At 47.1% G+C, this 21,326-nt stretch overlaps 1 protein-coding gene across 1 annotated transcript in view; it reads right to left on the bottom strand.

The window, feature by feature from the left end:
• Positions 1 to 21,326, bottom strand: part of Hk1 (hexokinase 1) — a 79,124-nt gene that overhangs the window by 14,221 nt on the left and 43,577 nt on the right. Inside the window, exons 4-11 of the mRNA XM_045137375.1 lie at positions 19,034 to 19,153; positions 14,944 to 15,039; positions 14,167 to 14,266; positions 13,882 to 14,065; positions 6,085 to 6,240; positions 5,150 to 5,383; positions 2,923 to 3,227; positions 122 to 270 (exon numbers count right to left, since the gene is read on the bottom strand). Of these exons, the coding sequence (XP_044993310.1) occupies positions 122 to 270; positions 2,923 to 3,227; positions 5,150 to 5,383; positions 6,085 to 6,240; positions 13,882 to 14,065; positions 14,167 to 14,266; positions 14,944 to 15,039; positions 19,034 to 19,153 (1,344 nt within the window). The remainder of the gene's footprint in view (positions 1 to 121; positions 271 to 2,922; positions 3,228 to 5,149; positions 5,384 to 6,084; positions 6,241 to 13,881; positions 14,066 to 14,166; positions 14,267 to 14,943; positions 15,040 to 19,033; positions 19,154 to 21,326) is intronic.

Raw genomic sequence — 21,326 nt, 5'->3', positions numbered from 1 at the left:
ATGGCTCAAAGCACCCGACGGTGTCACATGGCAGGCTTGAGCTTGTCCCACAACCACCACGTCACTGGCCATGTGTGTGATACGCACACACCTGACGGGAGCAAGAGTCGGCGTGCCTCACCTCTTCCCCGGTACCCTGCATGATTTCGATGGGAATGGCGTAGATCTTGTTGTGCATTTCTACCGTTCTCTTCTTCCCGCTGCGAATTTTCACCAGCAGGACACGGAAATTGGTTCCACCAAGATCGAGCGCCAAGAAGTCACCATGTTCTGTTACAGGAAAGAAGATAGAGAATATCATTTAAAAAAAAACAAGGGCTGGAGGGATGGCTTAGCATTTAAGGCACTTGTCTGCGAAGCAAAGGACCCAGGTTCGATTCCCCAGGACCCACGTTAGCCAGATTCACAAGGTGGTGCCCTGACATACCCATTCTCTCTCTCTCTCTGTCAAATAAATAAATAAATAAATAATATTAAAAGAAAACAAAAAAACAAGGGCTGGAGATGTCTGCGAAGCCAAAGGACTCTGGGTCAATTTCCAGTATCCACGTAAGCCAGACGCACAAGGTGGCGCATGCATCTAGGGTTTGCAGTGGTTGAAGGTTCTGGCGTGACCATTCTTTCTATCTGCTTCTGTCTCTATCTCTCTTAAATATTTTTTTTTTAAAAAAAAACATACATCTTGGCAGTCAGTATCCTCAAGGCCCCCAAACTGCATTAAGGGGAACTGCCCCCACAGCCCCCACTGCACAAAGTAGCCAGACACTGGGTTACTGACTCATAAACTGGGCCACACTGGAAGGACAAAAGGCCCCAAGAGTGAACCACTAGTCACAATAAACCTTACAGGGGGTTGTAGAAAAGCCTAGCAACAACACTCTGACATTAGGGAACCTCATATAAAAATTCATAATTTGCTGGGCGTGGTGGCCGCATGCCTTTAATCCCAGCACTTGGGAGGCAGAGGAAGAAGGATTGCCATGAGTTCAATGCCACCCTGAGACTACATAGTGAATTTCAGGTCAGCCTGGGCCAGAGTGAGACCCTACCTCAAGAACAAAAACAAAACAAAAACAACAGCAACAAAAAGTCATAATCTGAGCCGGGCGTGGTGGCGCACACCTTTAATCCCAGCACTTGGGAGGCAGAGGTAGGAGGATCACCGTGAGTTCGAGGCCACCTTGAGACTCCATAGTGAATTCCAGGTCAGCCTGAGCCAGAGTGAGACCCTACCTTAGAAAACAAAAAAACAAAAAAACAAAAAAAAAAAAAAAGTCATAATCTGCATCAATGCCCAGAGTCTAAGAGATGGCCACAAGCCTCCCTCCAGGTACCCACCCTTCTTTACAATGGAGGCAGTATAAGGTTCTTCTCGCCAGAAGATAGTCTGCTCTCTGCCCTCTGGATCTGGGATCACAGCAAAGCTGAGCTAACTTCACCTTCCCCCCCAACCCATGGATCCTGCTGCTGCCAACGTGCAGCCCAAGACATGGCAGGGCACTCTCACGTGCAGGAAGACTGAGCTCAGCCTCCCAGCTGGCTACAGAACAGGGGGGCCTGCCCTGACTCGTGGGCCACAGTGAACTCTGAAGGGAGTCTACCACGTAATAATAAGTCACATCCACAGGATGTGTTTATGTCACAGACATTCATTGTCCCAAGGATCCAAAAAAAACAAAACAACCACTCTTGAGCATCCCCACAGAGCTAAGTTAGACGAAGGGTTGGATGCCTGGATCCTACCTGCCCACGTGTGAAAAGCCCCGGGCCTGTTTGGTTCCCTCATACAGACCGGGCCAGGACTTAAGATGTGCTCAGTATTAATTCTGATGGTGTTTTGTTGCTGCAGTTGGTGGTGGTGGTGGGGGGGTGTGTTTGTGTGCCACAGCATATATGTGGAGGTCAGAGGGTAACCCTGGAGTGCTGGTGTTTCCTGTTTGCTGCTGTGTGTGGGATTAGAGAACCCCGCACTAATGCAGCCAGCCTTACACGGGCTCCGGGGACCCAACGCCAGTTATCAGGCTTACTCAGCAAGTACTTTGAACCACCGAGCCATCCATCTCCCGAGCCCCTGATCTGTTTTTTTTTTTCCCCTTAAATACTTATTTTATATATAGATAGATAGATAGATAGATAGATAGATAGATAGATAGATAGATATAAAATCTGACAGAGAGAAAGGGAGAGACAGACAGACAGAATGGGCCTCTAGCCACTGCAAATGAACTCCAGACTCATGCACCACCTTGTGCATCTGACTAACGTGGGTCCTGGGGAATCAAATCTGGGTCCTTTGGCTTTGCAGGCAAATGCCTTAACCACTGAGCCATCCCCCCAGCCCCTGATCGGGTTTTAAGTAGCTGAGGTTGGAATCAAGCTTGCTATGTAGCTAAGATTGACCTCAAATTCCTGATCCTCCTGTCTCTACACCCCAAGTGCTGGGATTACATATGTACATTACTACTCTTGGCTTCCCACTTCCCAACTTGAACATGATTTTTTTCTTTCTTCTTCTTTTTTTTTTTTTTTTTTTTTTTCCCGAGGTAGGGTCTCACTCTAGCCCAGGCTGACCTGGAACTTACTCTGTAGTCCCAGGCTGGCCTCAAACTCAGAGATCCACCTACCTCTGCCTTTCGAGTGCTGAGATTAAAGGCATGCGCCACCATGCCCGGCAGTTCTCACATGATTTTGGATAAAGGCTCTAGCCAGGGAGGTCCCTGCTTGAGAAATTTAACCACTCTGAGCCAGGCACATAACAAGCCAGAGGTGACGATGAAAAATGGGTGAGTTAGCTTCCAGCATGGGCAATGCAAAGACATCCTCTGGAGGGTTCAAAACTCCCCTGATCCAGGGCCCCCTAACTGACGCCCCCCCCCCCACCAAGCCTGGTACAGGGGCACGGCGGCCCCAGCAGGCCCTCACCAGTGCCATCGGGGGTGCTCTGGACAAAAGAGGGAAGCATCTTGACCACAGCCTGGTCATGCGTCTTCTTCCCCAGCCCGGCCTCCATCTCGGCGCGCATCTTCCTCTTCACCTCCAGTAGTGTCTGATGGCTGAGGCGGAAGTGGGCCAGGGTCTCCTCGATCTGCCTGTGCTGCTCGGCCAGCCGGTAGGCCACCGCGGTCACCATGGCCGCCCCCTTGCCGCTGCCGCTCTCGGAGAGGAGGAAGCGCACGTCCGAGTCGGGCACCAGGCGCCTGAGGGTTTTGTGGAAACGCCGGGAGTACCTGGGGGACACAGGGGGGCGGGCACTGCAGCAGCGGCCGGTGGCAACCTGTTGGGGACCCCTTTCGTCTACATGCTTGACTTCTACTCCCTGTGCTTGCTGATCTTTCCTGCCACACGAGTTTTGCATCTGTTGTACAAAAGGCAGCAGGTGGACTGGAGAGGTGCCTCAGTTAGTAAGGGGCTCGCCCCACAACCATGAGGACCTGAGTTTGAACCCCCAACACCCCCGTAAAGTCAGGTGTGATCCAATATCAACCCGTGGCCCCCATATGCACCCGGCACATGTAAAGTTGGGTGTGATCCAACATCAACCCGTGGCCCCCATATGCACCCGCCACATGTAAAGTCAGGTGTGATCCAATATCAACTCATGGCCCCGCCCACATGCAAACACACACAAACATGAAGAAGCAATAAAATAATTTTTTTGAAAAAAAGAAAAGCCCACCCAGCATGGTGGCGCACGCCTTTAGTCCTAGGACTGAGGAGGCGGAGGTAGGAGGATCGCCGTGAGTTTGAAACCACCCTGACTGAGACTACATAGTGAATTCCAGGCCAGCCTGAGCTAGAGCAAGATCCTACTCAAAAACCAAAATAAAAGCAGAAAGATTTTGGCCACCACTGTGACCACAAAAAGTCAAGGGTACAGAGTTTCAAAGTCAGAAAGATCCAGAATCAAGGATGAGTTCTGTCACGTCCACATCAAGTGACGTTGAGCCAGTTACTTAACCTTGGCATCAAAGGGATCTATGTGTGGCCCAAGGTGGAGTGAGAACTGAACAGGTTCATGAGCAAGGACTGAAGAATAATCCTCTTGGGTGTGTGGGGGGTGTGTTTTCACTTGGCTCTTTCTCCTCCCTAGAAGAAAACCTTGGGGCAGGACAGGACTGTATGAGAGCCAGAGGTTGCATCCTGCGGTATGGAAAGCTGTTGCCAATAGAAACAGGAAAGATGGTTCTCCCAAAATATTAGCAGTTGTCAGCTCCAAGGAGTAGGAATAACAACGGCTTCTATTCTTTGTGTAATTTTTTGTACTGTCTGAAGTTTTTATGCAGAGTACCTATTACTTCCGAAATGAAAAATACTTAGTCAAAGCTATTCTTTAAAATGTGAGTTTTGTTTTTTGTTTTTTTTTTTTAATAAAAAAACCGTTCTGGATATGGCCAGTTGTGTGACCTTAGTGTACCAAATACCATCAAACTGTAACACAGAAGAGTGGTAAAGGTGACACAGTTTGTGCTAAATGCATCTTTACTACCTCAGAAAGTTATAATGTGATGTTACGAATCCTTAGGCTTTCTTGCCCAAAAATGAGCTAAAAAAGCAAGTTTTTTTCCAAAGAAAAAGCTGGGTATGGTGACACACACTTGTAGTCCCAGCTACTAAAAGGCTGAGGTGAAAATCACTCAAGGGCTAGAGAGAGATAGCTTAGCAGTTAAATTGTTTGCCTGCAATGCCAAAGGACCCAGGTTCAATTCCCCAGGACCCACATAAGCCAAATGCACAAGGTGGTACATGCACGTGGAGTTTGTTTGCAGTGGCTAGAGGCCCTGGCACCCCATTCTCTCTCTTTCTCTCTATCTGCTACTTTTTATCTTTCAAAAAAAATAAATAATAAAAAATAAAAAAAGCAGTGCCTGGGGGTCTGGAGGCTTTTAACAGTCTTCTGATTCCTGCAGACACATCACACCTCACATTCCTGGCAGCTAGAGAAATCTTTATCCCGACCTGTGAAACAAGAGAGCGAGACCAACGAGACCCACCAAGGGCAAGACTTCCCAAACTGGCAACTCTACCTAGGCATTGTTGTATATATAAAAAAAAAAAAAAGCCATATACTGGGTGCAAAATTCTAACCTCAAGAAAAGAGTCTTGGCCCAGATTAATACCAAGAGCCAGTTTCAGCAAAGGGCAAACTCACTGTGGGTGCGTCTTGTAAAGAGAGCCGTCCACACCAACCGTGGTCCGCAGCCTGGGCGTGCCCTTGTTATCTCTCAGGCGGTTCAAGATGGCACCCAGCGTGGCAGCCACCAGGTTGGCCGAGCGAAAGGAGACGATGGTGCATACGTGCTGGACCGAAATACAGTCGTCATCGGACGGCTCCACTCCCAGGCGGGTCAGGATTTCTTTGGCATTGTGGATGCCTTCCTTATTCCTGCGAGGTGGAAGGCCAAGACATGTGAGTTAAGCGCCACGACACCAGTGGAAAGAAAGGACTAGATGGGCCAAAGAGTTGGCTCATTGGGTAAGGTGCTTGCTAGTTCCATTCCCCGATATCCATGTCAAGCCAGATGCACAAGCTAGCGCCTGCAGCCCTGGGTCCACTGGCAGGGGCTGGAGGGTCTGGAGTACCCATTCTTTGTCTTCTCTCTCTCTGCTTGCAAATAGAGAGAAAGAAAGAACTAGAAAGTGCATGCAACACGTGGCATGGGATTAAGACTGGCAAATGGGGCTTTCTTTGCGGTTAAGGCACATGCCTGTAAAGCCAAAGGACCCAGGTTCAATTCCCCAGTACCCATGTAAGTCAGATGCACAAGGTGGCACATATGTCTGGAGTTCATTTGCAGTGGCAGGAGGCCCTGGAGCACCCATTCTCTCTCCCCCCTCTCTCTCTGTCTCTTTTTCTCAAATAAATAATAATAATTAAAAAAAATAAGGATACTGAGCCAGGCTTGGTGGCGCATGCCTTTAATCCCAGCACTCAGAAGGCAGAGGTAGGAGGACCACCGTGAGTTCGAGGTCATCCTGAGACTACATAGTGAATTCCAGGTGAGCATGGACTAGAGTGAGACCCTACCTCACAAAAAAAAAGGACTGTCTCCCTTCCATTCCCCTCCATCGCCAGATGGCACCTACTTTTCGATGGCAGACACATCACTGGTGTTGAACTTTCCCCGAGTGAGCAGCTCGGGGGTGATCCGCCCTTCAAATAAGAGGCCCTCCTTGGCCATCTTGACCAGGATGAGTCGGACCAGCTCCCCCAGGTAGAGGCCGCTGACCATCTTCTCGAATCTGCAGAAGGAAAAGTCCATAGGTACTTGTGAACCGGGTGTGGTGGCGCACGCCTTTAATCCCAGCACTCGGGGAGGCAGGGGCAGGAGGATTTCTGGGAGTTCAAGGCCAGCCTGAGACTACATAGTGAATTCCAGGTCAGCCTGGGCTAGAGGGAGACCCTACCTCAAAAAAAATAAAAAATAAAATAAAATTCATAGGTACTTGTGAGTGCTCCCTCTGTCCCAATGCTGGGGCACCAATGATGAAGGGACAAAAGTGGGCACAGCCTCTCCTTGTCCCTCACAAGCTCCTGGTCTCCCCCTCCCCAGGCAAGAGAATGCTCTTATGTGATCCAAGATCCAACAAGAAGGGGACAGGGAGGTTGACCCCAGACAGGGTGGTCACCCAGACCCCCCAGGTTGTGTCTAGGACCCTTCAGGGCAGGCGCAGGCAAGCAAGGCTGACTGGAAGAAACATCCGGGTTTAGATTGGGGGCGACAGATGATAAGGCCCCCGGAAAAATGAACAGAATATAATGATATCTGTGCACGGTACTATTTTAAATTATTTATTTATGAGAGAGAGAGAAAGAACGAGAGATTAGGCACGACAGGGCCTCTAGTCATTGTAAACAAACTCCAGACTCATGTGCCACCCTGTGCATCCAACCAGGGATCTTAACTGTGCCTTAACTGCTAAGCCGTCTCTCCAGCGCCGTGCAAGGTACTTTTTAAAGGATTCCTACACCGTCCCTGCACAATTCAGCCTCCTGGAGAAAACGGGTAGGCAGCAAACACTCTCCTCACTTCCTATCTCAGAAGGGGGCAGGTCTTCTAGGGGGTGGGGATAGCAGTCTTCCCCCATAAGGCCACTGCCAGGACATCTTCTAATCACAGTCTAAGGGCTTCTCGTGTCCTTTTCCAGCCAAAGGACTACAAATTTTCTGTCTGGAGAATGTACTCTTCCCCCAAAATCCAATCAGCTCGTCCCACTGCTCATGCCGCATTCAGAAGCAGGCCAATCCCAGAGTGAACTGGCTTTCTCCCCGCACTCCCCCAGGAGGATGGTGGGAGCTGTGAGGTTCTCTGACTGCAGCAGCCACTCTGGTCCAAGTACTACATGGGGACAGGTGGTCTCCTGGAGCCTGACATGGAAACTGAGGCGTGCCAGGGCCAGCTTCCACTCAAGGCCAATGAAATCGGGCTCAATGCTCTACCTGAGCCAGATTCAGCTGTAAGTTTGGGACCTGAGTAGGCAAGATCAGAAGGCAGGCTCCAGATTAAAGGCCTTAAAAAAAAAATCTGAGGATGGAGAGATGGCTTAGCAATTAAGGTGCTTGCCTACAAAGCCAAAGGACCCAGGTTCGATTCCCCAGAACCCACATAAGCCAGATGCAAAAGGTGTGCATATGTCTAGAGTTTGTTTGCAGCGGTTAGAGGCCCTCATGCACTCATTCTCTCTCTGTCTCCTATCTCTTTGCTTGCAAAGAAATAAATAAAATTTTAAAAAATTCTGGCCAGGCATGATGGTGTACACCTTTAATCCCAGCACTTGGAAGGCAGAGGAAGGAGGATCACTGTGTGTTCAAGGCCACCCTGAGACTACATAGTGAATTCCAGATCAGCGTGGGCTAGAGTGAGACCCTATCTCAAAAAAATAATTAATTAATTTAAAAATTCTGTCTGTACATAATTAAAGTATTTTCTGATGGCTACTGCCATCTCAAAAAAATTATTTTTCTTAAATTTACTTGCACAAACTGAGTGTGTGTGTGTGTGTGTGTGTGTGTGTGTGTGTGTGTGAGGGTCTCTTGATGCTTGCAAATAATGACCAACCAGCTTTATGTGGACACCTGGGAAATTGAAACCGTGCCAGTAGGCTTTGCAAGCAAGTGCCTTTAAGTACTGTGACATCTAACCAGCCCCAAAGTGCTCATCTCTTAAGTAGCCTTGCTGGCACCCCAAGAGCTGGCCGTGACACAGCACAACCATCCAACAGCCCAGGATGCTGCCAGGCCCTGCCTGTCAACACAGCATGGCCTCCTTAGAAACATAGTGCAGTGGAGGCCTGTCCACAGGAGGGAACAAGTGCCTGATACTGAAAACCTATGACAGAGGAAATCATGAGCCCTAGGGGTGTAACGTCTGCTGGTGTCTGGCTAAGTATATATATTATCCTCATCACACTGCCTAGTGAGCACTTCTCTTAATGTTCATACCCATATGTTAATGCTGCTCTCAGTTTTGGTTACAGAAGTTTCTCTTTTCAGATAGTGGTGACCTTGGGATGACTCAGAAGGCACCATAGTGCCCAGAAAGCCAAGCGCCACATGTTCTCCCTCATATGCGGATCCTAGCTGCAGATGATTGGGCTTCTGCATGAGAAGGAAAAAACTCAGTAGCAGAGGCCAGTAAGTTAAAAAGGAGATATAAAGGGAAGAGAAAAGAAGGGAGGAGGGTACTTAATAGGTTGGTATTGTATATATGTAAGAATGATTGAGATGGGGAAGGGATATGATGGAGAATGGAATTTCAAGGGGGAAAGTTGGGGGGGTATTACCATGGGATATTTTTTATAATCATGGAAAATGTTAATAAAAATTTGAGAAAAGAAAAAAAGAGTAAAAAAAATTAAGAATACCATTCAACAAGTTTTCTTCTGAGAATTTATCCCAGACCTTATTCACTCATGTATGAAAAGTAGATTCCTTATCAAGATTTCATCCATTTAAGAGATACATGGCAACAGACACTAGGCGAAAATAGCCATGTGAATGTTCTTTGTGTGATACAAAATGATTTCCATGACCTAACTTTACTCAAAAAAAAAAAAATGTAGTGTCTATATAGTATGTCAGCTTTTAGGTAAAAATGGTACAAAAAGGAGTGTAAATTGTGGTTCTCTATTACAAATTATCTCTAGAAAAATATACAAAACTCTTCATAGTAAGTATCTCTAAAAATAGGAACAGTGTAACTGGTATATACAGACAGAGCTTTTTGCTATATACTCCATAGTACTTTAGCATATAAATGTGTAACTTGTTCAAAACTGTAAAACATTCAATTGTAAAATATCTTCTTTTCTCATCTAAACAGTAGCATCTGCTTATTATTGAAGCTTCCAAATAATGCTGAGGCTCCAGCCCCAATTCTAATTCCTATTGGAAGTCAAATCGTCCTTTATATTACCTTGCAAATGGCAGTGCAGTAGAGAAGCCCTAGAGAGCAGGAAGGAGGACAAATGGAGGGAGAAAAAATGTCACAGAGAAGGCACTGGACTGTGAGTTAAGAGCTCTGACACATACCTGGATGTTTCTTCCCTGGTGGCCTAGATTTCAGTGCTCTCTCAGATACTTCACTTGCTTATCTTTAAATTAGTGCCCTATGCAACTAACTGATAGGCCACACTTTTGAGACATAAATATGAAAAAGGTCTTTGGTGACTATGGAGATGGCCCAGCAGATGAAGTCACTTGTTTACAAAGCCCACAAGCACTGGGTTCAATTCCCCGGTACTTTCATAAAGCCAAATGCACAAAGACATACATGTATTTGGAGTTTGTTTGCACTGGCAAGAGGCCCTTGTGCACCCATTCTGTCTGTCTCAAATAAAATTTTTTTTAAGTAAAAAAAAAAAAAAAAGAAAGAACGAAAGAAAGAAATGCAGTCTTCATTGTTCCTTCCTGACAGGACTGGGCAGGCCCGCCAGGTAGTGGGTGGAGGCTCCCATTGGAAGCTCCGGAGTAGGAGAGCGCCCTGAGGCTGACTGCTGGCCAGACTCCTGGGCACACAGCTCCAAGGAGCCAGGCTTAATCCCAGAACTGGCAGTGCTCCTCCTGCCTCCATGGCCTCTGCACCCCTCTAGAGCTGGACCTCCACCTACGTGTCATGGGAACAATGACAGTCTTCCTGCAAGGTCATATGGAAGCAGGCAGGTCAAGTCTGTGGAATACGGCTACAGAGCGCTTACGACTCTTGCTCTGTGTCCAGTAGCTGCTCTGTAAACTGAGGGTCAGTTGAACTATGGATTTGTCGGCCTCCGACTCCCCCCAGGTTGGGACTACAGATATGTGCCACCATTCCCAGTTTGCGGTACTGGGAACCAAACTCTGGGTTGTCATGCATGCTAGAGAAATAATCAACTTAGCTGCATTCCCAGCCTGACACTTCTCTTTTGTTTTTAAAAGCCTGATGATTTTGTTTGTCTGTCTGTCTCTGTCTGTTCATTTGTTTTTCGAGGTAGGGTCTCACTGTAGCCCAGACTGACCTGGAATTTACTATGGAGTCTCTGGCTGGCCTCGAGACACAAATTAATCAAATGACAAAAAGGCACCATCACAACAGATACCAGAGAAATTCAATAAATCATAAGGACATATATTCACCTAAGTTACAAAATCTAAAAGAAACGATGATTTCATTGATTTATATCACTTAACAAAATTAAATCAAGACGAGATTAACCACTTAAATAGACCTATAACAAGCATGGAGATCCAAGCAGTTATATATAGTCTCCCAACTAGAGGCTAAGAGATGGCTTAGCAGTTAAGGCCTGCAAAGCCAAAGTACCCAGGTTCAATTCCCCAGGACCCACATAAGCCACATACACAAGGGGGCACATGCATCTAGAATTTTTCTGCAGTGGCTGGAGGCCTGGCAGCCCATTCATTCTCTCCCTCTCTCTCTCTCTGTCTCTTCCTATTTCTGTGTGTCTCTCTCTCTTAACTAAATAAAAATAAAAAATAAATTAATTTTTTAAAATCTCCCAACTAAAAAAAGTCCAGGCCCAGATGGATTCACTGGTGAATTTTAACAGACATTCATGAAAAAACTAACATCAATGCTTCTCAAACTTTTCCATAAATTAGAAAAAGAAGGAATGGTATCAAACTCAGCATCACCCTGATACCAAAGCCAGAAAAGACAGAACAGAAACATAAAATTACAGACCAATCTCCCTCATGAACATAAATGCAAAATTTTTCAACAAAATATTGGCAAACAGAATATAAGAATATATCAGAAAAGCCGGGCGTGGTGGTGCATGCCTTAAATCCCAGCACTCGGGAGGCAGAGGTAGGAGGATTACTATAAGTTCAAGGTCACCCTGAGACTCCATAGTGAATTCCAGGTCAGCCTGGGCTAGAGTGAGACACTACCTCAAAACAAAACAAAAAAAAAAAAAAGAATTTACCAGAAAGATCATACACCCTGACCAAGTAGGCTTTATCCCAGAGATGCAGGGATGGCTCAACATATGAAAATTGATAAATTTAATACATTATATAAGTGGATTAAAAGACAAAAATTGTATGATCATCTCATTAGATGCAGAAAAGGTATTTGATACTATTTGATGATAAAAGTCATACAGAGACTGGGAGTAGAAGGCAATCTCATCATAATAAAGGCTGTTTATGACAAACCTACAGCCAACATAATACTAAATGGAGAAAAATTGAAGTTTTTCCACTAAAATCAGGAACTAAACAAGGGTGTCCACTGTCCCCACTTTTATTTAATATAGTACTGGAAGCCTTAGCCATAGCAATAAGGCAAGAGACACATATAAGGATACAAATTGGAAAGGAAGAGATCAAAATATCATTATTTACAGATGATATGATTCTATACATAACAGACCCTAAAGACTCTCCAAGCAAACTTTTAGAGCTGATAAGCATCTACAGCCATGTAGCAGGATACAAAATAAACAGAAATCAGTTGCCTTCCTATATGCTAATAACAAACACACAGAATGAAATCAGAAACTCACTTCCATTCACAATTGCATCAAAATAAAATAAAACAAAATAAAGTGCCTTGGAATAAACCCAGCCAAGGAAGTAAAGGATCTCTATAATGACAACTTTAAAACAATTATGAGAAATTGCAGAAGACACTAGGAAATGGAAAGACATTCCTTGTTCTTCCAATGGAAGTATCAGTATTGTGAAAATGTCAACCTTACTGAAAGCAATCTACACATTTAATGCAATCCCCAACAAAATTCCAATGGCACTCTTCACAGAAACAGAAAAAACAACCCAAAATTTCATTTGGAAGCACAAAGAACCTTGAATATATAAAACAATTTTGAGCAAAAATAAGGCTGGTGGGATCACCATACCTGATTTTAACCTGTATTAACGAATTAGTAACAAAAACAGCATGGTACTGGCACAAAAACAGACATGTAGATCAATGGAACAGAATACAGGACCCAGATTTAAGTCCAGGCAGTCACCTGATCTTCGACAAAAATGCCTTTTCAGCAAATGGTGCTGGGAAAATGTATCTGTAGAAGGATGAAAATGGATCCTTATCTCTCTCCATGCACAAGAATTAAGTCCAAATGGGTCAAAGATCTTACTATCAGATCTGAAACTCTGAAACTGCTAAAGGAAAAAGCAGGGGTAACCCTTTAACATATTGGTATTAGCAAAGACTCAATGTAACTCCAATTGCTCAGGAATTAAAATCATTGATACTGTGAACAGAGCAAAGAGGCAACCTACAGAATGGGAGAACATCTCTGTCAGCTATGCATCTGAGAGAGGATTAATATCTACGATATACAAAGAACACAAAAATTAAATAATAAGAAATCAAACAACCCAATTAAAAAATGGGCCATGGACCCTTGGTTTCCCACAAGGAATAGATGGTAAGATCCTATTGCTGAAGACTCCACATACTTGGGCTGCAAGGCCACTGAGAAATCCTGCTGGAACTGAGCTGATAACCTCCACCATGTAGATCAGCTGACAGAAAACTAGAAGACACCATTCTGCATGCGGCTCAATGGGACAGAGCGAAATCACCAGTGAAGATACTCAACAGTGGACACTGCAAGACTTATATTTGGCCAGCCAGGCCAAATGAGCCCACGGGTATAATAGTCACACATCTGTTATGGGGGAAACCAATGGCCCACTCCATGGGAGGGAATACATCCCTGATACTGAAAACCTACAACAGGGGTAGTAATGAGCCCTAGGGTGTAACATCTATTGCTGTCTGGCTAAACATATATACTGTGCTCACTAAACTGCCCAGTAAGCACTTCTCTTACTGTTCATACCCATATATTAATGCTACTCACACTTTTGGTTAGAAAACCTTCTCTTTCCAGATGGCAGTGACCTTCAGATGACTCAAAAGGCACCATGGTGCTGAGAAGTGACAGAGGACTGCTCAATACTGAAATATCTCTATCACACCTTCCAAGGCTCATGGTCCATTGTGGAGGAGGTGGTGGGAAGAACGTAAGAGCCAAAGGAAGGGTAGGACTCCTTACAATGTGCTCCTCCAGAAACAACATGGCCTGGATATCCATGAACGCACAGTGCCTGACACTACCTGCACAAGACCATCATGATAGGAGGAAAGGATCATGACATCAAAATAAATAGAGACTGATTGAGAGGGGGTGGGGATATGATGGAGAATGGAGTTTCAAAGGAGAAAGTGGGGAGGGCATTACCATGGGATATTGTTTGCAATCATGGAAGTTGTCAATAAAAAATAAATCAAATGGATGGTAGCATTCACAAACACCTGACTTTGTGTCCTTTTGTCTCCTGTTCCCAGGCTTTTGCTAGGCGACTCCCAGGTCAGATACTTAGCTAGAAAGACAAGGTCAAGGACTCACAGCTGCTTTCCAGGGTTGAGGGATCCTCGGTCCAGCTCCCTGTCAAACTCGGTGCGGATGTCTTCCAGGGCGCCGTCGTCCCCGAAGGCCCCCCACTCCGTGTTGATGCACATCCGCCCCTCGTCGCCCTCCACCAGGTCGATGTACCTCAGTTCCTCCATGTAGCAAGCGTTGGTGCCAGTGCCTGGGGGGGGGGGCAACATTGGAAGCTGAGGCCACAGGAGAAAGGGGAGGGCGCCTCTCCTGAAGCGCTGGGCTGAGCGGGCCGTTCTGGGGGCACGTTACCAATGATCAGGCCGACTTCACACTGCTGGTCGTCATAGCCACAGGTCATCATGGTCCCCACTGTGTCGTTGACCACAGCTACAATGTTGGCATCGTAGTCCTGGGCACAGATAGTGAGCTGGGTGTCACCTTTGTTGTTTTTTTTTAATAATACATTTTTAAATAATTTATACTTATTTACTTATTTCTTTGACAGAGAAAGAGGGAGAGAGAGAATGGGCACTCCAGGACCTCCAGCCACTGCAGAGAAACTCCAGACACGTGTGGCCCCTTGTGCATCTGGCTAACATGGGTCCTGGAGAATCAAGCCTGGGTCCTTTGGCTTGGCAGGCAAATGCCTTAACCGCTAAGCCATCCCTCCAGCCTGGGTGTCACCTATGAACCCCACATCGAGCAGAGGCGCCCTAACCTTAGGCAGAGCTTGGTTTTCATAGTCATCAACACTGTGAGCAGGTCTCACTGCTGCCAGGACTTAAATGAATTGAATCAAAGAGCAGTGATTACATTACTGAAAATATAGGGTCCGCTTAATTACCCAGTCTAGGGTTCTTTGGGGAGTGGATTTTCCTCATAGAGCCACGTTCCTCAGCTAGGCTCTACGGGGGAGCAGAGAGGCACGGGAGGAGGCAGTTCAGGAAACGCGGGCTCACAGGCTGACGCCCCCCGCCCGCCTCTTCCCACCACGGTGCTCAGACCGGGATATTGCACGTGCTCTAGTCATGTGAACGTGTCGTTCCCCGCCCCGCGGCCCGCTGAGCACAGCCAGAGAGAAATTACCCCTCGTTTCTTGATGGCTTTCTCCAGCAGTTTGACCACATCGGCACCTTCCACGCCGCTGGCTTTGAACCGCTTCGTCCACGTGATCAGGATGGCCTGTGGGAGGAGGGGACAGGCGGGGTTTGGGTCAGGAGCCTCAGCATCCCAAGGCCTGGAAGTGGAGGACGGAGCCAGATGGGTCCATCACCTGCCTATCCCCACGATACATTTCCCTGGGGGATACAAGGGAAGAAAAAAAACAAGCAAAGAAACAGACTCATGTCCAACTTGCACAAGTGGCCAGCTGTAGGAATTCCAAAGCACGCTGTCCATCTGCCTCTCGTCCCACAGCCACTGGGCCCCAGAATTCTGGAGCCACCTTCCTGTTATGGTAATTGAGACTTCAAAGAGCATTGTATCCCCCCCTCACGCGACCCCCTCATACCTAACCAGATTAGGTCTGGGATCTTATTACTACCGACTACTATGGTAACTGCCTAAACCTTTCTGCACCTAACTGAGAGGAAAAACAACGTTCTCCCAGCCACCACCCGTTAACTCTAGACAGAGATGAAATTCAAACTCTCAATTCCCCAAAAGGTAAGTGGATAAGGGGGAGGGGTTCTTCCCCCATGCACCATGCCAAATGCCAGATCACAGATCACCTTTCCTTCCTGTGCTGGTTTGAATCGGATGTCCCCCATAAAATGTGTTCTGAGCATACAGCCTCTGCGGGTACCCACTGCTCTCTGTCTGGACAAGAGGCCTGCCCAGTGGGAGAGAACTCATATCTGGCACTGGAAACCAAGACAGAATCCCATGGTCAGGAAAGTCAAGACTTCAGAGAGAAGCCCCACTGCTCTCACAGAAGAGTGGGCTCGCACACCAAAACAAACAAACTCTCTGAAGTGACTGTGCACACCCCCTTTAACTCAAGCTGCCCTCACTCTCGTTTGAAGAATCTGCTTTGTTTTGCAGATGGGAGAGCAAACAGAGAACTGAGATCCATTAATAAGACAAGAAGATAGCTGGTAACGTGAACACTGCTCTTACTGCTAGCCTGACAACCAGTTCCAAGGTGATGGTGACAGGTATGGTGATCAGTCAAAACCCATCAAAGCAGAACTCCATACACTACAGAGAACTCAACACTACATCAGATTATTAATAGGCCTGCCATGGCTCAGGGAACATTGTGGGAGGGGGGTAGAAAGGTTGCAAGAGCCAAAGAGTGGGCAGGAATACTGAGGCATGGTTTTCTGCTACTCTGCAGGGACTGATGGAGGTCTTCATGACCCCAATGTAACAGGAGCTAGGGCAAGGGGATAAAAGAATATAACCTGGCCAGGCATGGTGATGCATACCTTTAATCTCAGTACTCAGGAGGCAGAGGTAGGAGGATCACCGTGAGTCCAAGGTTACCCTGAGACTACATAGTGAATTCCAGGTCAGCCTGAACTACAGTGAGACCCTATCTTGAAAACCCAAGAAGAATATATATATACATGTATATAAATTAGGACTGGAAAGATGGCTCAGCAGTAAGGCACTGGCCTGCAATGCCAAACAAGCAGAGCCTGATTCCCAGTACCCAGTAAAGCCAGATGCACAGGTGGTGCATGCATCTCGAGCCTACTCATAGCAGCTGGGGGCTGGTGACAATTTAGGAGATGGAGCCTTGCTGGAGGAGGGGTGTTTCTGGAGGTGGCGTTGGGGGGTGTTAAGCCAGCTGCCCCTTGCCAGAGCTGGGCTCACTAGCTGCTGTTTTCCACCTGCTGTGGCAGAGGTGGTGTCCAGCCTCTGCTCATGCCATGTTTTCCCTTGGCATCATGAAGCTTCCTTTTTTGTGGTGGCAGGAGGCCCTGGCATGCCCATGCTCATCCCCCCCCCCCACTCTGTGCTTGCAAAGAAATAAATAATTTAAAAGTGAAAGTGAAACCTTGGGCCCACGAACCCGTCTGTGTCATTCCTCCACTGCGAACCTCGACGCGGGAGGGCCACGTGGCACACAGTCAAATGGAAGGCAGCTCTGAAAACAGACGCCATGCACCAAGAGAGCTGATGGCATTCATGGAGAATGCCACCCAAAGTTGTCCTCTGCCCTGTGGGTGCACACCTGTGAGCATGTGCATGAGGACGCACACACAGAGAGCCTGAGAAGTCCCAGCACGGCCTCTCTGACTGACCACCCACCGAACTTTCCAGCCAGGTCTCAGTTTCTAACGCCCCCAAGAAAACCAGGCATGGTTAGGTGGGAAAGGCGAAGAAAAATGCAAAGAGAATTCTTGGTTGGGGAGCTGAAGCCAGGGCTGAGGCATTGCAGGAGCAATGTTGACGAACTCGGTCTGTGCCTCTCTGGCTGAGTCTGCTGTTTGTCCAGTATGAGAGGCCATTTGTGTTTGCAGAGTAAGGGAGAAATCAAGGAGAGACACCCAAGGATTAGTCACAGGGAGTGCGCGGAAGCAGGCACCCACTCCGGGATATTTGTTTTTGAGGCAGAATAGGCAGGTGGGAGGTTACAGACAAGGGAATTAGAGCCTGGGAGAGAGCAGGCTCCGTCCTCACACCGGCTCTACCTTACCTGATAAGGCTTTGGTGCAGAAGACAGAAAACTTCTAACTTCCATCAAATGACACATAGAGATAATATCCTATATCTTTAGGTCTGGGGCAATATCCATCATAAATTTTTTGCTTACTACTGAAAATTCTTTAACTATTTTTAAAAATTTTTTGTTCATTTTTATTTATTTATTTGAGAACGACAGACAGAGGCAGAGAGAGAGAATGGGCGTGCCGGGGCCTCCAGCCACTGCAAACAAACTCCAGATGCTTGCGCCCTCTTGTGCATCTGGCTAACGTGGGACCTGGGGAATTGAGACTTGAACCGGGGTCCTCAGGCTTCACAGGCAAGCGCTTAACTGCTAAGCCATCTCTCCAACCCTCTGTCTTGTTTTCAGTTTTTCAAGGTATGGTCTCACTCTAGCCCATGCAATTTGATTTAAACATTTCCTTATTCACTTATTTATTTGTGTATCTCTGTATTTATTTATTCATGAATGACAGCCTCTAGCCAGATCTGGCCTCAAACTTGCTATGCAGCCGAGGACAATTCTGAATTTCTGATTCTCCCACCTCCCAGTGCTGGGGTGACAGGTGTGAGTCACCACGCCATCCCTCCAGTGCTGGGGAAGGTGCCTCAGGGCTTCAAACACGCTAGACAAGTGCTCCCCCAACCTAACTATGTCCTCAGCCTGCAATGGGATATAATAAAATTGTATATTCCCATAACTTTGATTTTATTAGCACATATTATTATATGACTGTTCTATTTTATTAGCTATGCTTGTCAATCTCTTAGTGTTCTTATTTACAAACTAGAACTTCATCACGGATATGTATGTATGTGAGAAAACATACTGTTTATGATGTCCAGAGGTAGTCACGGTCTCAGGCACTTCCTGAGTGTTAGGTCATAAGCACTGTCTCTTTAAGAGGACAGACATTAGTCCTAGGAAGGCAAAGCAGCACACAGCCCCATCTGCAGTTCCTTCTGACCCCGGGCACAGGGACAGACAACCTGGCCTGAGTGGGACAGCAGGATAAGATAACATTCGCATTGATGAGTCTGTGACTTACTCCATGCCCTCTCTCAGCTCCTCATATTAGTAACCCAAGTCACAACCACCCCATAGCAAGCCTTTAACTAGAAACCTCCCGCAGCAAGACTACACAAGGAACTTCCTTTCTCCCAAGAGCTTCTGCCTTTGACAGTCTTAAGAAACTCCACAGCAGAGTGGGAGCTAATACAAGATTCCACCTAAAATCTGTTTCGTTGTCTCTCATTAACACCAGGTCAAAATCTTCACCACTAAGGTCTCAGAACACATCTCTCATATGGGGTAGGGGGACACTGTCAGCAAGCTTTGCACCGGGCTGAAAGAGGCACCCTGGAGGCCAAACCGACAGGAACACCTTGGAGATGCGGCACGGCCAGATACTCGAGGGAATGTGGATGGGATCACACACACCTGGACAGAGACAAGATGGGACAGCCACACCTCAGAGGCATTCGTGGGGAGGCCACAAAATGCAATCCGGGATGACCTTACCTCATCTATTTTGGATTGTCGGCACGGGAAAGAAAACGTGAATCCCACAGGTAATTTCTTGTCTTTGATATTCTTTTTCTCCATGAAGTCCCCCAGGCATTCAGCGACATGGTCAAAAAGCTGGAGAGAACAGGAGAGAGACGTCAGGTGGGAGGAAGGGGACACAGTATTGGGGAGATGACTGAAGAGTCACACCGCCTGATCAAGGAGCTGCCTGTGGGGCAGCGCAGCCGCCTGGAAGCATCTCAAACCCCAAGATGGAAACTGATGTGTGAAGGAAATCGAGAAACAAAACGCCAGCAGTCTCCCATGACACACTGCCCTCAGGTCTCCATCAGTTACCCACAAGTGGCCTTCGAGCCTCTCCCATGCTGATCTATGAAACTTTCACAAATTCTATGACAATTCCACAGCATCCAACACCCTGGAGTAACCGAACAGCCTTCAGACAATCATAGTTTTGTTTTCTTAAAAAAATTAGTTTCGGGGCTGGAGAGATGGCTTAGTGGTTAAGCGCTTGACTGTGAAGCCTAAGGACCCTGGTTCGAGGCTCGGTTCCCCAGGTCCCACGTTATCCAGATGCACAAGGGGGCGCACGCGTCTGGAGTTCGTTTGCAGAGGCTGGAAGCCCTGGCACGCCCATTCCCTCTCTCTCCCTCTATCTGTCTTTCTCTGTGTCTGTCGCTCTCAAATAAATAAATAAATAAATGAATAAATAAATAAATAAATAAATTAGTTTCGGCTGGAGAGATGGCTGGGCAGTTAAGATGCATGCCTGAAAAGCCAAAGGACCCAAGCTCGAGTCTCCCGTACCATGTAAAGCCAGATGCACAAGGTAGTAAGTGCATCTGGAGTGTTTGCACTGGTAAGAGGCCCTGGTGTACCCGTTATCTCTATCTGCCTCTTTTTTTCCCCTTCTGTGTCCCAAATAAATAAATAAAAATATTTTTAAAAATGTATTTAAAGATGGGCTGGAGAGATGGCTTAGCGGTTAAGCGCTTGCCTGTGAAGCCTAAGGACCCTGGTTCGAGGCTCGGTTCCCCAGGTCCCACGTTAGCCAGATGCACAAGGGGGCGCACACGTCTGGAGTTCATTTGCTGGAAGCCCTGGCATGCCCATTCTCTCTCTCTCCCTCTATCTGTCTTTCTCTCTGTGTCTGTCGCTCTCAAATAAATAAATAAAATTTTTAAAAAATGTATTTAAAGATAAGTGTGGTGGTGTACGGGTTAATCCCAGCACTCGGGAGGCAGACGCAGGTGGACAGCCATGAGTTCACTGAGTCTACATAGTCAACTCTAGATCAGCCTGGGCTAGAGCAAGACCCCACCTCAAAAACAAAAAACAAAAAAGGAAAACTGCTCCTCCACAGGTAAAATACCATATGAGAAGGCTGGGCAGATGGCGCAGCAGTTAAAGGGCCAAACTGAGCTGCAAAGATGGCTCAGCAGTTAAAAGCACTTGTTGCAAAGCTGGCTATACCCAGGTTCAATTTTCCCCAATTACCACTTAAACCTAGGTACAAGGAGGCATCTTTAATCCCAGTTCTTGGGAGGCTGAGGTAGGAAGACTGTGGTGAGTTTGAGGCCACCCTGAGAGTACACAGTGAGTTCCAGGTCAGCCTGGGCTAGACTGAGACTACCTTGGAAAAAAAGAAAAAAAAAGGAGGGGGGACCAAAAGCACACATACACATGCATGCACACATACACATGCATACACACACACACACACACACACACCCAGTCAGTCACCCTGAGCCAGCTTTAGCACTGAACTTGACTGCTGGGCCAAAGAGAGGTCCAATCATTTGTTTGGGAGCTCTGTCCCTGAGTCACAGTTAGTCACAGTCAGGCTGCACTTTCAATGGCATTTCTGACTCAAGAGACACATGTGATTACCTTCCCAGGTGGTGCTGGGCTAAGCTTCCTGTGACCTGTTTCAGATTGAAATAAACCCATCATGAAGTCCTCTTATCCCAAGCCATCTGCAGAGGAAGGACCCAGCTGAGAAGGGGAAGGAAGGAGGGCTGACCAAGAGAGAGAGAGAGAGGGGGGGGGGGAGGGAGGGAGGGAGGGAGGGAGGGAGGGAGGGAGGGAGAAAGGGAGGGAGGGGGAGAGAGAGAGAGAGAGAGAAGTACCCGGAATGGCTGGATGCAAGCCAGGGGACCACGGTCAGGGGTCCTTACCCAGAACCCACATCCAAGTCAAACACAGCTCACCAGTGTTCTGTTGGGAAGGCCAAGATGAGCGCTGGGGATGGTGGGACACACCTAAGATCCCAGCGCTCGGGAGGCTC

This window comes from Jaculus jaculus, chromosome 18 (genome assembly GCF_020740685.1).
Source record: "Jaculus jaculus isolate mJacJac1 chromosome 18, mJacJac1.mat.Y.cur, whole genome shotgun sequence".
Lineage (NCBI taxonomy): Eukaryota > Metazoa > Chordata > Mammalia > Rodentia > Dipodidae > Jaculus > Jaculus jaculus.
The sequence above is the reverse complement of the archived record's forward strand: the minus strand, read 5'-3'. Positions and strand labels throughout refer to the sequence as shown.